General features: G+C 33.5%; 2 protein-coding genes across 2 annotated transcripts; one reads left to right on the top strand and one right to left on the bottom strand.

Annotated features, from left to right (window-relative positions):
• Positions 1-472: 472 nt before the first annotated feature.
• On the bottom strand, positions 473-1,735 carry LOC133306468 (zinc finger BED domain-containing protein RICESLEEPER 2-like). Its single transcript, XM_061506794.1, has one exon. It carries the CDS (start codon positions 1,733-1,735, stop codon positions 473-475), a length of 1,263 nt encoding a protein of 420 aa, XP_061362778.1.
• Positions 1,736-10,819: 9,084 nt separating this feature from the next.
• Positions 10,820-12,886, top strand: LOC133306474 (probable xyloglucan endotransglucosylase/hydrolase protein 23). The gene is made up of 3 exons (XM_061506801.1): positions 10,820-11,213; positions 11,948-12,141; positions 12,255-12,886. Exons 1-3 carry the CDS (start codon positions 10,944-10,946, stop codon positions 12,649-12,651), a joined length of 861 nt encoding a protein of 286 aa, XP_061362785.1. The 5' UTR covers positions 10,820-10,943; the 3' UTR covers positions 12,652-12,886.
• Positions 12,887-17,216: the final 4,330 nt, after the last annotated feature.

Below are 17,216 nucleotides of genomic sequence, written 5' to 3'. Positions count from 1 at the left end.
TTTCCCGAAAAATGTTCATGATTTTAGAAAATCCTGATATAGGAGCTCGAGGTGGGAGAGTGGAAGAGAGAGATGATTGGTTCACACTAGTTTGTAGCTCACTATTTGGGACTGACCCTTGCAAACTTAAAGCACAATACTCATTGTACAAATCTTCTAAAGCTGCCTTCACTTTTTCAACATTTTCCATTGCCTCAACTTCTGATTTGTATATAATTGGGAAGCAAATATTTACCACATGCAATTTACACCTTGGATCTAGAACACTAGCAATGGCCATCAGCAAATTGCATTCCCCCTAATACTTGTCAAATTTTACTTTCATTGGCCTTGCCATTTCTCTCATAAAATCGTCATTATCTTCAATTGCAACATCAATTACTTCTTTAACCCGATAAACTTCAGGGAGATATAAATTGGCTGTGGGATAGTCACTACCTGATATGACATTAGTAACATGACTAAAAACTTCCTAAAGATTACAAACCTTATCAACCTTGCTCCATTCCTCTGCAGATGGCAAGTAATTATAATATGGTTCCCTTTCCTTGTATTCCGGAAATACATCTTTGAATATCAAAGCAGTAGAAAGCATTTCAAATGTTGAGTTCCATCTAGTGGGACAATCAATAACTAACTTTCTTTCTTTTACCCCCATCTGCTTAACAATATCACAAAAAGTCTTCAACCTCGAATCAGATTGATTGACATATTTAACACTTTCACGAACATTCTCAATTATACCTTTGATATGACTAAGGCCATGTTGCACTAATAAATTCAGAATATGTGCGCAACATCGTACATGAAATATGTTTCCATTAAGGACTAAATTACTGCTTCTTGACAATGTGCTCTTAATATTTCTTATGCAAACATCATTATATGCAGCATTATCAACAGACACAAAAAATACCTTATTTTCAATCCCCCATGATTGCAAACATTTAAATATTGCATCCGCAACATCAACCCCACGTCTAGGAGGTGGCACTTTGACAAAATTCAACACTCTTTTTTGTAATTCCCATTCTGAATCAATAAAATGGCCAGTAATGACCATATATTCAGCTACTTGGTGATTAGATTTCCACATATCAGTGGTTATACTAATCCTATTCACATTCATTAATTCAGCCTTGAGACATTTCTTTTCTGCCTGATACAATGTCATGCAATCATTTTTTATTGTTTGACGTGAAACTTTCTCAAAATCAGCATTTGCAAACTTAAAAGCCCACATCCAAACTGTGTCCTCCACAATGCTAAAAGGATACTCATGTACCATGATAGAAGTAGCAATAATTTCTCTTATCTTCATATTAGAATACTTACCTCCTGATGCAAGGAAAGGGTTCAAGGTAGAACTTATAGGCTGAAACTCTATGGTTGATTGCTTTAGTCGTGATTGGTCTATTTTCCTTCTTAAGTAACTTTCTGAATGCCTCCTCAAATGGCTAGTGCTAGCTCCAAACCCACCCGTAGCAAATTTAGCTTTGCAATAGTTGCAAACTGCTTTTTGTTGTCCATTAGGGAGTTTAACTTCATGAAAATCATTCCAAACAGCTGATGTTTTCTTCTTTTTCTTTTCTACGACTGAATTTGCACTATCAACCGCTGCAGCACTATCTGTTACTTCTTCCCGGTGTTCACCTCTTACTTCAAGTTGATTGGGGTCACTTGGTGCACTAGCAATAGCATTACCACTTGCACTTGCACTTGGAGTAGAGTCCATTTTCTAAGCATATAAAAAAAGAGTACAAAAAACAGAACAAATTAGCATCATAAAAGGATGTAAGTAAACTGAGATATATATTAATGTAAATAAATGTGAGAAGATGCTCATTAGAAGAATGCATTTCAATGGAGTTCTATTTGGGAAAAAGAAGTCAATACCAAGGAAACAGTCCCATTAAAAGGAAAACAAAATTATAGTAACTCAGAAATCACCTTTGACAATGGGTTTTGGAGTTTAATGAAAATTATAGCCACAGAAAATTTATGCATGCGATCATTTAAGAAAAAGTCATTCAAGTTTAAAAGACAGCTTCAAATTTATGCATGCTTGGAGTCTAATATGCTCCAAATGGTTATGTTTAGTCAACAGTTACAATTATATCTTGCAATGTTTAAAACACATGCAGCAAATAGCACTTTATGATTTGTGAGAAAGTATTAAAAAATATCATTTCTAAAAATGGGGAAAACGTAGATATCCTACTAAAAGAAAGATATTTAACTAAAAAATACAGAAATATTTAATACAATAAACAAATGAAAGAGACTTGATGCCTTAAAATTTAGTGTCCACTTAGAAAAATTGCACAGCAAGAGTAATAAGTTTTAGAATAAGAAAGAAAAAGGTAGAGATTGATCATATGCATAGCTAAATCTGTAATGCATGTACTCTTATACAAACAAAAGATAGATGCTAAGAGAGAACGATGTAGAAGAAGAAGAAGCACAACTGAACAAACAGATATTAACATGTCTACAGCCAGGCATTACAGCAGCATGTTTGTTTAGTTCAATTCAAAAAAGTCACAAGCCACACCAATTACTATACTAAATTAGCAATCAAAGAAAACAAACAAGCCACACATATTAGTAAATGCTCTTCTGTGGCTTATACTACTATTTATGCAGATTGCAGGCCAAAATGTACTAGTCATTTTTTTATGTCCACCTCATCCTTCCAATAAAAACACCACCGCTGCCACTCTTTTTTTTTTAAGGTGACAAGCAATGAAAAATTATCAACCACTCTTCAAATTAAATAGAAAAAGTATGTCACATATCAAGTTTAACACCATTCACAAAACATAACCTTCGGAGTACTTTTCAAGGCTAGATATTTTTAGACGAATGGTTGAAGCATAGTGGACAAAATAATTGAAGTCTCAAGGTGTGGGAGTTCACTAATACAATAGAAACCGATGCAGTTAAAGGTTTGTTTGAATTAACCCTTTCACATATCCAAAAGCTTAAGCAATATGCACACTCTAAGCTGAAAAAAAAGGTTCAACTATCAACATTTTCAGTTATATATGCTTATGTGTTGGCATGTTTAATAAAAGCAGAACAACCAAAGTCCAATGGAGTACTTTTCATATTTGGTGTGGACTGTAGATCCCGCTTGGAGCAACATTTTCTCTTTCGGAAAGTAGGAATAACTATGGAGCAATTGAGAATAAATGAATGAATGGATATAAAAAAAAAACTGAGCTTGCAAAATGTGAAGCAACAAACAACAATACTGCATCGACCCCAAAAGCAAGCGAGAAAAGAAGCATTTATTTAATATTTATTTTGATTATGAGCATATGAATAAGGAAAACAAAATTACTATTAACAACTCAAAATAAAGCAGTGTTACCAAAAATAAGAAAAATGATTGATGACATCTGAGTGAGAGAGAGCTAATAAACACCCAAAACTTAAAAACAAAAACAAAAAGAAAATGGTATGCAAAGCATTTCATCGAGAAGAATCAGGAATGAATACCAGTAAAGTAACAGGGTGTGGAACCAAGAGACTTGTTCAAATATCAATACTTTTTTTTAAAAAAGAGAGAAGGAACAACGCAGTGCAGGAAGAACCCCCACCAGGGAAGAAAAAACAAGAATACCCAAGAGAATGCGAATCAAAAATCAAGAGTACCCAGGAACAATGTACACACTTGTGATGATCAGAGCACTCACCGAGTCCCCCTTAAGGAGCAGTAACAGTGAGTTCAGCTACGCCTACAACAACAACAAAATCAACCCAGAAGAGAATCCTAAATTTCAAGGCTAAACCAGTAGCAAATCCAAAATAACAGCACCTTCGCAAAATCTAAAAAGTTAACGAAAGAAAAAAAAACCTGGTAAACCTTGATAGATGAGTGACCGGCGATGAAAATAGATGGGTGACTGGCGGTGAGAGACTAAAACTTGATCCTTTGGGTTTTGGTGAGACTAAGGTGAGACTCCTCTTGAGTAGTGAGATCTGATGTAGAAGAAGCTGCGCATAGCAAAAGAAAGAAATTAGGTTTTGTCATCTTTTAAATATAAATAATATTGTATTTTTTTTATTAAAAATTTAAATAGGCCGACCTACATGCCAAAAGACCAGACTTGTTATATTTAGCCTACGGCCTTGTTTCTAAATAGGCTCATCTACAAGCCTTCACCTGTCCTAATTACCTCGAAGGCTGGGCCGGACCAGGCTTTACATAGGCCAGGCCGTAGGACTCTGTAGGCCGCCTGACCTATTTACACCCCTACATGTGAGTAGTTGGATACAAAAGAATTAAAGACTAGGATTAAATATAATTTTTTTTATTCTTAACTAGATTAAATTGATCTAGCCATAAACGCTAGTCATGGCAACTGGCAAGAAAAGGAACAATTGAGAATTATGTTTGGGACCCTTCGTTAACTCGGTGATGGAATGTGATTGGATTTCGATGCTGAAGTGGATTGCTTTGAATTTGTTGCATGCACACAATCATTGAAGACGGCGCTTTAGCACTGCATGACTAATTCGTAATCCTAGAAGCGTGCATTCTTTGATCACTACAACAATAATTGCGTCATATTTATACTCGAGTGAACCAGCCTAATGATTGTCTAGCAAAGATAAACATGAACTACAGTCTTAAAAGTGACCCGTTACCAAACAACCTTTAGAAATAATAATATATCACCATACTTTTTAAAAAAACAAAAAACTAATGCAATTATATAATTATTAATTTAACGATAACATAGAATTTTATTTGTTTTATTGATACAAAATAAAATTAGATAATGTGATTTTATTTTTATTGACTTTATTCATATAAAGATAACATAAATACAAAGTTATGTTTATGTCAATTTGATAAAGAAATTTAATCTCCTTAATTTTAAAAACTTTGAAAAAAATTGTTGGGATTAAAATCATCATACTCAGAACATATTTAACAAACTAATGTGCAAGATGCAATTTGGTATTCATCCAATTTGGTAAAACTGTCGTCTAAATGGAAGACAGCGATATCACTCGTGCGAACCAATGACGTTTCTTTCTTCCTTTATTTTTTTTTTTATTTTTAAAAAAATTAAATTGATGGAATTGCCGACCCCAGTTTGTTGATAGTGGGGGATCTCAAATTAATTAATTAAACCCCTACAACCAAAGGTGACTCGGATATCGGATATTTGTTTTCAGCTAGCAAAGAATTAGTATTCGTTTGAGTTTTTAAGATATTAATCTTACTTGTGATCATCTTTTATTGTATTATTTTATTTATTTTGGATAATAAAGTAAAATATATATTTTTAACATGGGAAAGATTATATTTACTATCATTTTAGGCTTAGCACTCTTACTATTTATTTGGTTATAAGTTAAAAATAAATGTATTATTTTTAACATACTTTTTTTTTGTATTTGTTAACAAGCGCCGATAACATTAATTAAGAAGTATTTTATAACCCTCATTAAATATTCACAATTACTTAAAATAATGGAAAAGATGTTGCTATTCACCGATCGAGCGCATTTGCATGTAGCTTTCCATTCAAATGAAAATATCATACTAAGATATGAGCGAGGTCATACATAACATTAAGAAGAAAAAAATGTTCTATTTACTTCAGTGTTTATGCACGAACTTTTTATATGTATGGCTTGGTTTATGTTAGGTTAGATTTGACCAAGTATATTTAGTGAAATAAAACAAGTTCAGTTCTAAAAAAATTCCCTTTAAAAAATAGGTTTTAGGCATACTCTTCAAGGCTTGGCCTATGAGTTTAAAAGTTGACTTATATCATTTTATTTATTTTAATTATAATAAAATAATTATTTATATAATTTTAATTAGTAATATAATATTATTTATTTTATTGAGGAAGGTTATAGTTACAACTTTTTTTTTACAACCATATCTTATTACCATTGATTTCCGTCAATCAACGGTTATCATTTATTGTGAATTAATAATTAATTAATGGGTTTAATTTGCTAAAATGATAACCGTTAATTGACAGAAATCAACGATAATAAGATATGGTTGTAAGAGATTATAAAAAAAAAAGATTGTAACTATAACCTTGCTCTTATTTATTTATTTTTCCTTTTTAATAGGTATTGAAAGTTTGGTAGACTTGACTAATAGGTCTAGGTATATCTTTTTATTTTAAATATAAATCAAATCGGACCTATAATTTAACTTGCAGTAATCTAATAGATTATGTCAGACTTAAAATATTTTACATAGTCATGCCTTACTTATACCAAGATCTAGGGGTGTTAATAGATTAGGCTAGACTTTGGGTTAAATAGGTCAAGTATGTGTAAAAAATCTTAGGTCTAACCTGACCTATTAGCCTGTGTAGATCCAAATTATAAGTCTAACCTGACCTATATTTAAAAAATAAAAGTCTAGGCCTAGGCCTGTTAGCCTGTTTAAGCCTATTAAACATTCAATAATCAGAAGAAAAAAAAACTAAAATAATATCGTTTTATTACTCAAAATTATTAAAATAATAATTTTATTTATTTTATTTAAAATAAATAATATAATATAAGCCGACACGTAGGTTTATAGACTCGACATGTACAAAAAAAAACTTATGGCTTGCTTTCTAATAGATTTTTTTAAAAGCTTAGACCTGTTCTATTTGACTATTTGTAATAGGTCAAGTCTGACCTAATATAAATTAGGCCGTAGGCCCCTTAACCCGGCCTAACTCATTTACAGTACCTCTTTCAAGATCTAATCTGACCTGGTCGTTTATATCTCTAGGTGCAAGAAACACTTTCCTTCATTATATATATGCGACAAGCTTTTTATTTTGTAGGGTTTCTTTGAGATCAAACTCTGTGAGCTAATACTGTTATATCAACCAATTACGTACGTCAATCAATCGATGATGCTTTATCACAAAGTAGAGAGCCAGATTAGATTTTTAATGAATTCATAATGGAATTAATAGGGAAGCCTAACTTATTAATTAATAACTTAATGTGAGCTGTTGCCCGTTTTTTGTTGCACCATAAATGCAGCCTATTAATATGCGGATATGGCAAAAATGAACATTTCCTCTCATGAAAGGGTAAAAGTGTATAATTTGTGGCTGATCTTATCCCTAATAATAATAATAAAATAAGAGAAAAATATTTCTCAAGCAGCGTGAGATAAGTTTATCTCCGGCATCCTAAAACTACGGGCTTTTTGACCCTTTTACCCCTCATTAATTAATTAATAACCAATTTGCCCCTGATCCAGAACTATCCACCAATCTGTCCCCTTTTAGTCGACTACCTTGCTTTTTTAGTCGAGCAAATGGTCAAAATTCAGAAAGTGGATTACATCAAATTTAGTCGACTAAAAGTCGACTAAATATCGACGGATTTGTTTTTTAAAAACCCCCCCATTCGGCAGAGGGGGAGTAGGAAACCTAATCGACTAAGGAGGCAGCCCAAACCCCAAATCCGCAGGAGCAGCTGAAGAACGCCCCAAACCCTTCCCTCAGGCGTGTGGATTGCACCAAAATACGGTCCAAATCGTGAAATCTCAAGGATAGGTAAGGTTTCTTAACTTGCATTGTGTTTTAGGTTTAGGAATTTTTTTTATTTGTTTGCTGTCCGAATTTGTGAACTCTAATCAAAGCGTTTGTTGTAGGTTTTGTAACCCTAATCTACTAAGGTTTATTTTTTTGCATTGTGTGAATTTTTTTGTTTGAAAAGTTTGTATGTGGAAAAAGTTTGCTTTTGGTTTACAGCCCTTATGTTGCAAGTTTTCATTACCATAATGACATGTTTCATATAGTTAAATGCTGACATGTTTCATTGTAGGTACCCTAAACAAATGACGGGCCGCAGAAGACCAAGCAATGAGGGCAATGAGTCACTTGAGAGACGCACCAAGCATAGGCAAGAGCGGCCTTCTTCGTCAAGGCGACAAGACGAAGAGCCTGATACTGTTGACCTCCCGTATAGGTATCTGTTTGAGGACGACCCTGCCGTCCACGCTTCATTCCTACGTGACCATTTGAACCGGCCGTTATGTGCTCCAAAATCTTTGGATACAGCCTTTTTTGATAAGGAGGGATTTGAAATTGTAGGGGTGTTGGAGGCGGCACATCTGAGGGTGTTGGCCGAGACCCTATGTCCGTATTCAGAGCTTATGGTGCGGGCCTTCTACCATAACCTCAGCTACGTACAGGGCGAGCTGAAGTCGAGGGTCTGTGGAATAGAGATCATCATGACGGTACCTGCATGGTTGGAGATACTCGGCTATGATTTTGACTCTTCTCAGACTGTGGCGTATGACGCTGATAGTGGTGTAGTACTTCCAGGATATGTACGAGAGGATGCCGTGCAGGAGCAGAGAAGAGTCCGTGGGGAACACTTGCACTATACGGTGGGGTTGCTTTCTGTGGAGTCCCGTATACTACACTATGTCCTCACCCACGTTTTGTTTCCGCGATCTTTTAATCATTCCAGGGTGTTGAAACATGACATTCCCATTATGTGGGCTATCCGACATGCCCAGATGGTGAACTGGAGGCACTAGTCGACTAAATATCGTTACTTAGTCGACTAAATATCCCAAAAATGTAGTCGATTAAGATGATTTTTTAGTCGACTAAATTTGATGTAGTCCACTTTCTGAATTTTGACCATTTGCTCGACTAAAAAAGCAAGGTAGTCGACTAAAAGGGGGCAGATTGGTGAGTAGTTCTGGATCAGGGACAAATTGGTTATTAATTAATTAATGAGGGGCAAAAGGGTCAAAAAGCCTAAAACTACGTCGTTTTATTTATTTATTTTCTTATATTAATTGATTCACATTTGAATGGTTATGATTCTCTTTTTCTCTCTCTTTATTTATCACTATTGATTAATCTTTGTACAATTATGATTTAGTAGCCGGAAATAGAATTATTTCAAAGAAAAACGTTAAGCCCTAATAATAATAATAGTAATAGTAATAATAATAAATGACTATTTGCAGCACGATTAGCATAAATTGGTAGCACATTTAACTATCAATGGTAAGAATAATCTGGTATAACTTATATATGTGGCAACCACTTCTTCCTTTTGTGGTCCTCCCCGTGCATTTTTTGGTTCCCCGATACCTAAGCTGTCGAACTCTCATACAAAATTCGGTGCGTTCGAACTCACCCAATTCCTGTCGAATTTCCAAATATGATTCGTATTATTCTACAACATCCATAATTCCATATGAGTATTAAAAAATATACAATATTATATATGAATCAAGAGATTCTATTTATTTTTTCTAATACTAAAACGCGTGTAGTTGAGAAATAAATTTATTTTGAAATGCTTCCCCTTAATTCTCACAAGAAATATAATGAAAAAGCATACATAGCCTCACAAGTCACAATACAATTCCAGAAGTCCAGAAGGAAATGGTCTTAGACTCTTAGCTATATTATCCGAAAATAAAGTCCTCATAACTGGCCTCAATCGCATCCAGCTTAGAATGAAAGGAACATTTGACCTGCGTAAGACCCAAATTTTGGCAGAAAGTAGACATGATGTAACGAAGAATTAGTTATATAACTTTAAATTACATAATTTGTGTCATTTCACTCTTATAAAGAAGTGAGATTCACATCTTTTTTTTTTGTCCATTCTCTCTCCTTCATGATTTATCTCTTTCTCTCATTTAAAATGACATAACTTTACCTCCTTTAAAATGATACACATTTTTTCTCAAAATTTATAGGGATAGGATTTGTTTACAAATTTTTTGTGCAAATTACACTAAGTACGACCGGTCATACTTTAATCATACAATGTACGACCGGTCGTACTTAGTATAGTTTGTAAACAAAAAAAGTTTGTAAATATAACCTGAACTCTAAATTTATAACCACAAAGTACAAAATAAGCTAGTTATTCCTTTTTATTCCATAATACGTATCCACAAACGTTCCCACTGAAACTATATAATATTCTATCAAAAATTTAATCCATGTTCGTACGTCATGTTTGAACCTCTGACATGTACAACTTACCCTACAAATTGGTGGCATAATACGAACAGCAAATATCCCCTACGCTGAGAAGTACTAAGAACCCACGAAGCCAAGTGACCTATCATTTTCATTTTCATTTTACAGCATTCTTATTCAATTAAATAGACTACATAAATCCATTGAGTTCAATTTAAAAGTAAAGTTTAAAAAATTTTAAATAAAAAAAATTATTTTTCTTTTTACTTTTTACATATTCATTTAATTAACTAAGAACTGGAGAATATATTCGCCCACAGATCTCAAGAACTATGGATAATTCATGCGTTGTGTGTATCTTCAGAAGCTGCGGCCAATAAAAAACATGAGTGCGTTAGTTTAGGATATATCTTTGTGCTGGAGGTTTGGAATATGTTTATTTATTAGTCTCACATTAAAAACAAGCTTTGATGTTATCTAGAAAGGACCAAGTAATGCGTTGATTCATGAAATGTATAAATTATAACCACAAAGATTAGAACTTAGCCATTTGATTTAAAGTTTGAAAAGTGAAAGCCAATCTTTACAAGCGCGTAGAGCCATATATAGACAAAACAAAATACTTAAAATGTGAGAACCCATATGATTCGAGAACACTTGGACATCATCCTTCATTAGCTGTCATGGTCCCCCCACTCTAGCTAGCCAAGTCAACCGATATGATCTCTCTCCCCTTGCACTCTACACGTTTGTAATTTTTTCCCAACCACTTCCACTTCCACCACCTTCAAATCCAATTAATCATCCTTTACATTCATAATTGGCTCCTCTTATAATACCACTATATATATATAGCTTCACAACTTTGCAGGCACTGCAGTCTTCACCAAATACTTCTCTTGGCATCTTTTGTCCCTCTCTTTCTCTCTCTATATATCATTGGTTGCTATACTTACCAACCAACCAAAGGCATCATCTTTTGAAATGAGAAGTAAGTTCCCTATTGGGTTTCTTCTCCTTGTAGCCGCCACCTTTGTGGTGGCTTACTCTACTGGTAACTTATACCAAGACTTTGAAATAACATGGGGTGATAACCGTGCCAAAATCCTTGAAAATGGACAGCTTCTCACACTGTCCCTGGACAAGGTCTCTGGCTCTGGCTTTCGTTCCAAAAATGAGTACTTGTTTGGAAAAATTGACATGCAGCTTAAGCTCGTGCCTGGTAACTCTGCTGGCACCGTCACAGCCTATTATGTAAGTGTCCTTTAGTTTTAGCTAGCTCTCACATATATTACCAACTTATTAAAAGAATAGTCAAACTTTTTTTTTTATATTTTTAAGTAACATGACAATAGCATAAAAAATTCTACCAGAACTTTCATGGCATAGCAATGTATGAAAATTGGTCCCGAATTGGATTAGTTGCGAAGCAATGAACCGATTAGAATATTTTCAAAAATAAATAAATTAAATTCTAACATTTTCCAACAAAAAAAGAAAAAATTAAATTCTAATTATTATTATTTAATATAAGGAAATGTTATATTTATAAACTTTTTGTTTGCAAACTCTTACAACGTACACTAAGTATAACTGGTCATACTTCAATCAAGAGTGTATCATCGGTCATACTTAGTGTAATTTATAAAAAAAGATTGTAAAGGGATCCTTCCCCATTTAATATAAGGGAAAAAGATTTGTCTTTTAAAATATATAAGTTGTGTCATTTTAATTTTTAACACTATATATTACGTGTATTACAGGTAATACATAATTATAATATGAAAAATTACTTTTTTTCCTCTCTTCCGAGACATTTCAACTGACGTGAGGAGAGAATTTTTTTTCTTTATATTATAACTATATACTATTAAAAATTAAAATCACACAACTTATATCTTTTAAAAATACGCACTTAACCCTTAATATAATGTTCTAACATTGAAATGAAATCAAATAATAAACATGTTTACTTGTGATTGGTGCAGCTATCTTCTCTGGGGTCTGCTCATGACGAAATAGACTTTGAATTTCTTGGTAACTTAAGTGGTGATCCATATGTTCTTCATACAAACGTATTCACACAAGGGAAGGGTAACAGAGAGCAGCAGTTCTACCTGTGGTTCGACCCCACCAAGGATTTCCACACATATTCCGTTCTATGGAATCCTCAAAGCATCATGTATAAATTCTTTTCCAAAAATAACAAGAGCCAAAACAGATATTATTATTATTATTAATTTCTTTGTTCATAATAATTTACCTTCTAATATTGTTATTTCATATATACATCAGATTCTCTGTGGATGGGACACCAATAAGGGAGTTCAAGAATTTGGAGTCAAAAGGGGTTCTTTTTCCAAAGAACCAAGCCATGAGGATATACTCAAGCCTTTGGAACGCTGATGATTGGGCCACAAGGGGTGGACTTGTGAAGACAGATTGGAGCCAAGCCCCATTCACTGCCTCATATAGAAACTTCAATGCACAAGCTTGTATTTGGACTTCTTCAGGGTCCTCTTGTTCTTCCAAAGTTTCTCCAAATTCAGGCCAATCATGGTTGGGACAATCAATGGACGCAACGGGACAAGCCAAAATTCATTGGGTGCAAAACAACTACATGATTTACAACTACTGCACTGATACCAAGCGTTTCCCACAAGGCCTTCCTCCCGAATGCTCACTTGCATGAAAAACCATTACATGTTTAAAAAAAAAAGCCCCACATAGGACGCATGTCATACGTGAACTTCTTTTCTTCGTTTTCTTGTATGAATTAATACTAAAAACTAGGATTGTTGGTTTATATTTTGTTGTGCATTCCATTGTTTGTGAAAATAAGCTTTTAAAATGAGATTTGTGGCATTGTATTGTATATATGCTGAAATTGTAAATTATTTTCATTAATAAATTTGTTTTGAGAGTTGAAAAAGTCTATGAAATTTTGTTGTTTGATTGTGCTATTGTAGTCCAAAATTCCAAATGCCATAATGCTCTCCATTCACCTAACGCACCACGCTAGATATAAATTGGATATTTGGATGGTCACCGTGGCACAAACTCCTCAACCTTTTGACAATCCCTTTCGACTTTTCTGTCAATCAACAGAAACAGGACATCATTCAAATAACATAAACACAATGCAAAGCAATGAATCATCACCCTAATCCACCTTTAACACAAAACACCAGCAAGTGCCAAGTGGCACAAATAACACCGCCACTAGCACAAAATACAATTCCAAATAAAAATTATTTGCGTGACCTCATGCTACATAAAAGCAAATCCTCTACTTAATATTAACATCTTATTAAAAAAAACTGTATGTTCAATCCTCAATAATTCAAGATATTCTCTTATAATATTGTGAAGGTAAACATGAAAGTCTTCTCAAATATGGCCAAGTTCTGTCTCAATATGAATTGATAGTAGTAGCATTAGATGACCCCACAACTAATTAAAAGCTGGAAATTCGGTTTAGAGGTTTTCTAAATCAACTTTTAGAAAAGTTGTTTGTATTATTGTGTAATTATGTTTGGTTGGGTGTAATTTGCTATGTTGTTGTTATTATGGTTCCTTGGCTATAAAAGAAAATTTTGTGTATGCTTGTATTCTCAGATCGAGTTTACAGAAATAAAAGCTTGTATGTTTTTCCTATGAATTTCTAAAGAGTTCTTTCTTCTCTCTGAAAACTTAGTATAATATTCTTACTATAATTACTAATCTCTTGATGAGAAAGTCAGTATGTTCTACACTTGCCCTGCAAAGGGATCCTGTGTATCAAAAAACTGACTCTTAATGATCCAGTATTACAGTCCTCTCATCTTTAAGAATTCATGGATGATAGTCCCCAATGAAAGAGCTAAGAGGCTAAGGGGTGTCGTGAAATACTCAGATAATGGATGACTAATTCATGGTTCCTTAAAGATAGTGAGGCTCCCGACCACTTGGTATCAGAGCCAATCACTGTGTCATCCCCGATGACAGGCTCCCTGCCCGATGGCAGCAGCTTAAAGGAAACTCTTCGAGTTTCTTCCATATAAAGGATAAAGATAGTAATGATATTATATGAAGTGAATAGGAGAGAAATTTTCCAAATTATGGATAATACAAACACTGAAACTCTCGACCTATTATGCTACAATCCATAAGATTATCATTTCTTCAGCAAAACATTAAAAAGAGTGATGTCAGCACCAATTATTTAAAAGTCATTTTATTATATATTGAAACAGTAAACATATGATAGTGACTTAGTAAGACATAACAAGGAGATATAGATGAACCACATAACAATAATCCATACGCCAATCTTAGAGGAATATGTTAGATCACGGCAAGTGTAAGTATCGTGTCAGTAGTAAAATAAGACCACGTCGATTGGCATTGACTACTGAAATAATGAAATTCAGGAATTAAGGAAAACTAAACAAATGAACAATTAAGTAAAATTAATATAGTCAAAGAAAGTCTATAAATCAAACGTGATGGATTAAGAATCTAAAATTTGTTTTTTTATAAAAAATAAATAAATTAAGACTTGGGTTTAAATCAACTAGGGGGTGAAAATGGACCACGCGGCCTAACAAGGGCCTATGCTTAGTCTACATCAGACCAGACTCGACCTATGGAATATAATTAAATAGAACAGGCTCAGGCTATTAAAAATGTCTATTTAGAAAGTTGTCCATAAGCTTTTTTTTTTACATGTCGAGCCTATAAGTCTACAGGTCGCCTATATTATATTTTTTACTTTAAATAAAATTATTATTTCAATGACTTTGAATAATAAAGTAACATTATTTTAATTATTTTAGTAATTATTAAATTCCTAATAGGCTTAAATAGGCTAAAATGCTTAAGTCAATGCTTTTTTTTTTTAAATATAGGACAAGTTAGACTTATAATTTGGGCCTACTTAATAAGGCTAACAGACCAGATAGGCCTAAAGCATTTTACACAAACTTGACTTATTTAATTCAAAGTCCAGCCCAGCCCATTTACATCCCCCAACAGTGAGTAATGTCTTCTTAGTCGAGGTTGATATTGTTTTTTAAGGTGAATTATTTTATTCTATTTTTTTTCTCTTTTAAGTTAAAAAATGTATTAAAAATGAAATAATATACACTTTTTTGGTACTACCTTAATCAAAATCCATTAAGCTTTTTGATAATTCATAAACCCAAATGATTTAGTTTATGTTTAGAGATCACAAATTTCGGCTCATGACTTATTAGTAGGGGTGACAATTTTTAACACGGCACGAAAAATTTGTATTCCGATGGACTCATTTTCAAATTTGAGCTGTATTCGTATTGTTAAAAATTGTCATGAAAAAATTTGTGTCACGTTGTTGTTTTATATTTCTCTAACACGCTCGCTCACGCGAGAGCCCATTAGACTTGAAGAGTGGATAATGCACAAGCACACCTACCTGTGCTTAACGAACTCCTCAATACTTAATTATTTATTAATTAAATGGGGGCAGTAAGGATTGAGCCTGTGACACCAAGGATTTAATACCATGTTAAAACAAATTTAACCCATAACCTTAAGGCATTGGGTGAGGCTACATTAATGATTTTATATTTCTCTAACACACCCCTTCACACAAGAGCCATTTGGGCTTGAAACGTAGATATTGCACATGCCAATATTTTTGGTTTATCTTGTGCTTGCTTTTTTTTTTAATACGTGCATTGTGCTTACTTAATTCCACCACAAAGTGGAGGGCGGTGAGGTTCAAACTCGTCCACTTTGTCACGATAGCTCTGATACCATATAAAAAATCATTTCAACCTAAAATCTTGAGGTATTGAGTGATGCTACATTTATGATTTTATATCTCTAACATATGTCAATCTACAAACACGATATTAACCCGCACTAATCTTCTTCTAGGTTATTTGTGTCATGTTGTATCGTGTTTTATTATGTCGTGTCAACCCGCATAATAAGTGACACACTTTGAGATTGACAAGTTATTTGTATGTGTCGTGTCAACCCACAAAATAAGCGGATCGTATTTGTGTCGAAGATTTTGATACATTTTCAAATTTGTATCGTCTTCATGTCAAGAATATTCATGTCATAGCAAACCTCAACTCGACAAGAACACGACATTCTAATACAGATTGTCAATAAGAAATTTTGATCAATATTAGGTTTATCTTTTGATTTCTCACGTGGATTCCTTGCGTCATACATATAAGGTATCTATCATATATTTATATTAAGAACACTAAAAATGAATGGAAAACAAATATTTTCCTTAAATTAAGAAAATAATTAAGAAAAGTTACAACATTTTTTATGAGTTAGTTATCTAGTGCTATAAATAAGGAAATTAGCCACTCACATTATAGAGCAATCATCGAAATTCAAGAAATCAAAAGACCTCATGATAGATTGAACTAGAAGGAGAAGACGAAAATTAGATGAGAGAAGGGTCTTGTCGTTGCTATTGAATCCTTGTGACCACTTTTTTTTTTCTTGGGTATTTCCTTTGTGTCGTGTGTATTTTATTTGTGTTTACGTCTCCTTATAGTAATATACGTCCCCTTATTTCAGAGCCTTGGAAATCTTTTTGCATCTTAAACTCTTTAAATTCTTAAGTAGGAACTCAGTTCTAATTCTTAAATAAAATTCCTTTCTAAGTTCTATTATTAAAACTTGTCTAAATTGGTCCAAAAGTTTTTAAATTAAACATGGAAATACAAAAGGAAACATAAAAGGTATAAGGAGGAGAAAATATTAAAAATCAAAATAAAACTAATTTAAACCAATACTACAAAAATTCAGGAATTTTGTGGGGATCATATTTATAAATTGTGTCGGTCTTTGACTCCCGCAAAAGACATTAGTGACATCCACACCAACCACAATATTGCATACGCCAAAACACTTTTTCTGGCATTTTTGTATGCAACATCATAATTTATTGAAGTATTTTCTGGTGGTTCCAGATCCTCACAAATGTTGCACTTTCTGGAGGTTCACGACCCCCACAACTGTTGTACTTCTGGAGGTTTACTAACCTCCATAATATATTTGACTTCCTGTCACTCATAGACCCCCACAACATTTGTCACTTCCTAGAGGGCATAGATTTCCACATATCTTTTGCAAACTTAGATGCCCCTTTGCCTTACTTTTTAACAACATTACCCACATAAACAGAGAGAAAACATCCACGATTGTCAGGAAGAATTTGTGTCCATGTAAAGAAGGAACAACATATGGCCCCCATATATCAGC

The sequence above is a fragment of the Gastrolobium bilobum genome, unplaced genomic scaffold (genome assembly GCF_033153095.1).
Source record: "Gastrolobium bilobum isolate Gb01-03AN ecotype WA unplaced genomic scaffold, APGP_CSIRO_Gbil_v1 utg1261, whole genome shotgun sequence".
NCBI classification, from domain to species: domain Eukaryota; kingdom Viridiplantae; phylum Streptophyta; class Magnoliopsida; order Fabales; family Fabaceae; genus Gastrolobium; species Gastrolobium bilobum.
The sequence above is the reverse complement of the archived record's forward strand: the minus strand, read 5'-3'. Positions and strand labels throughout refer to the sequence as shown.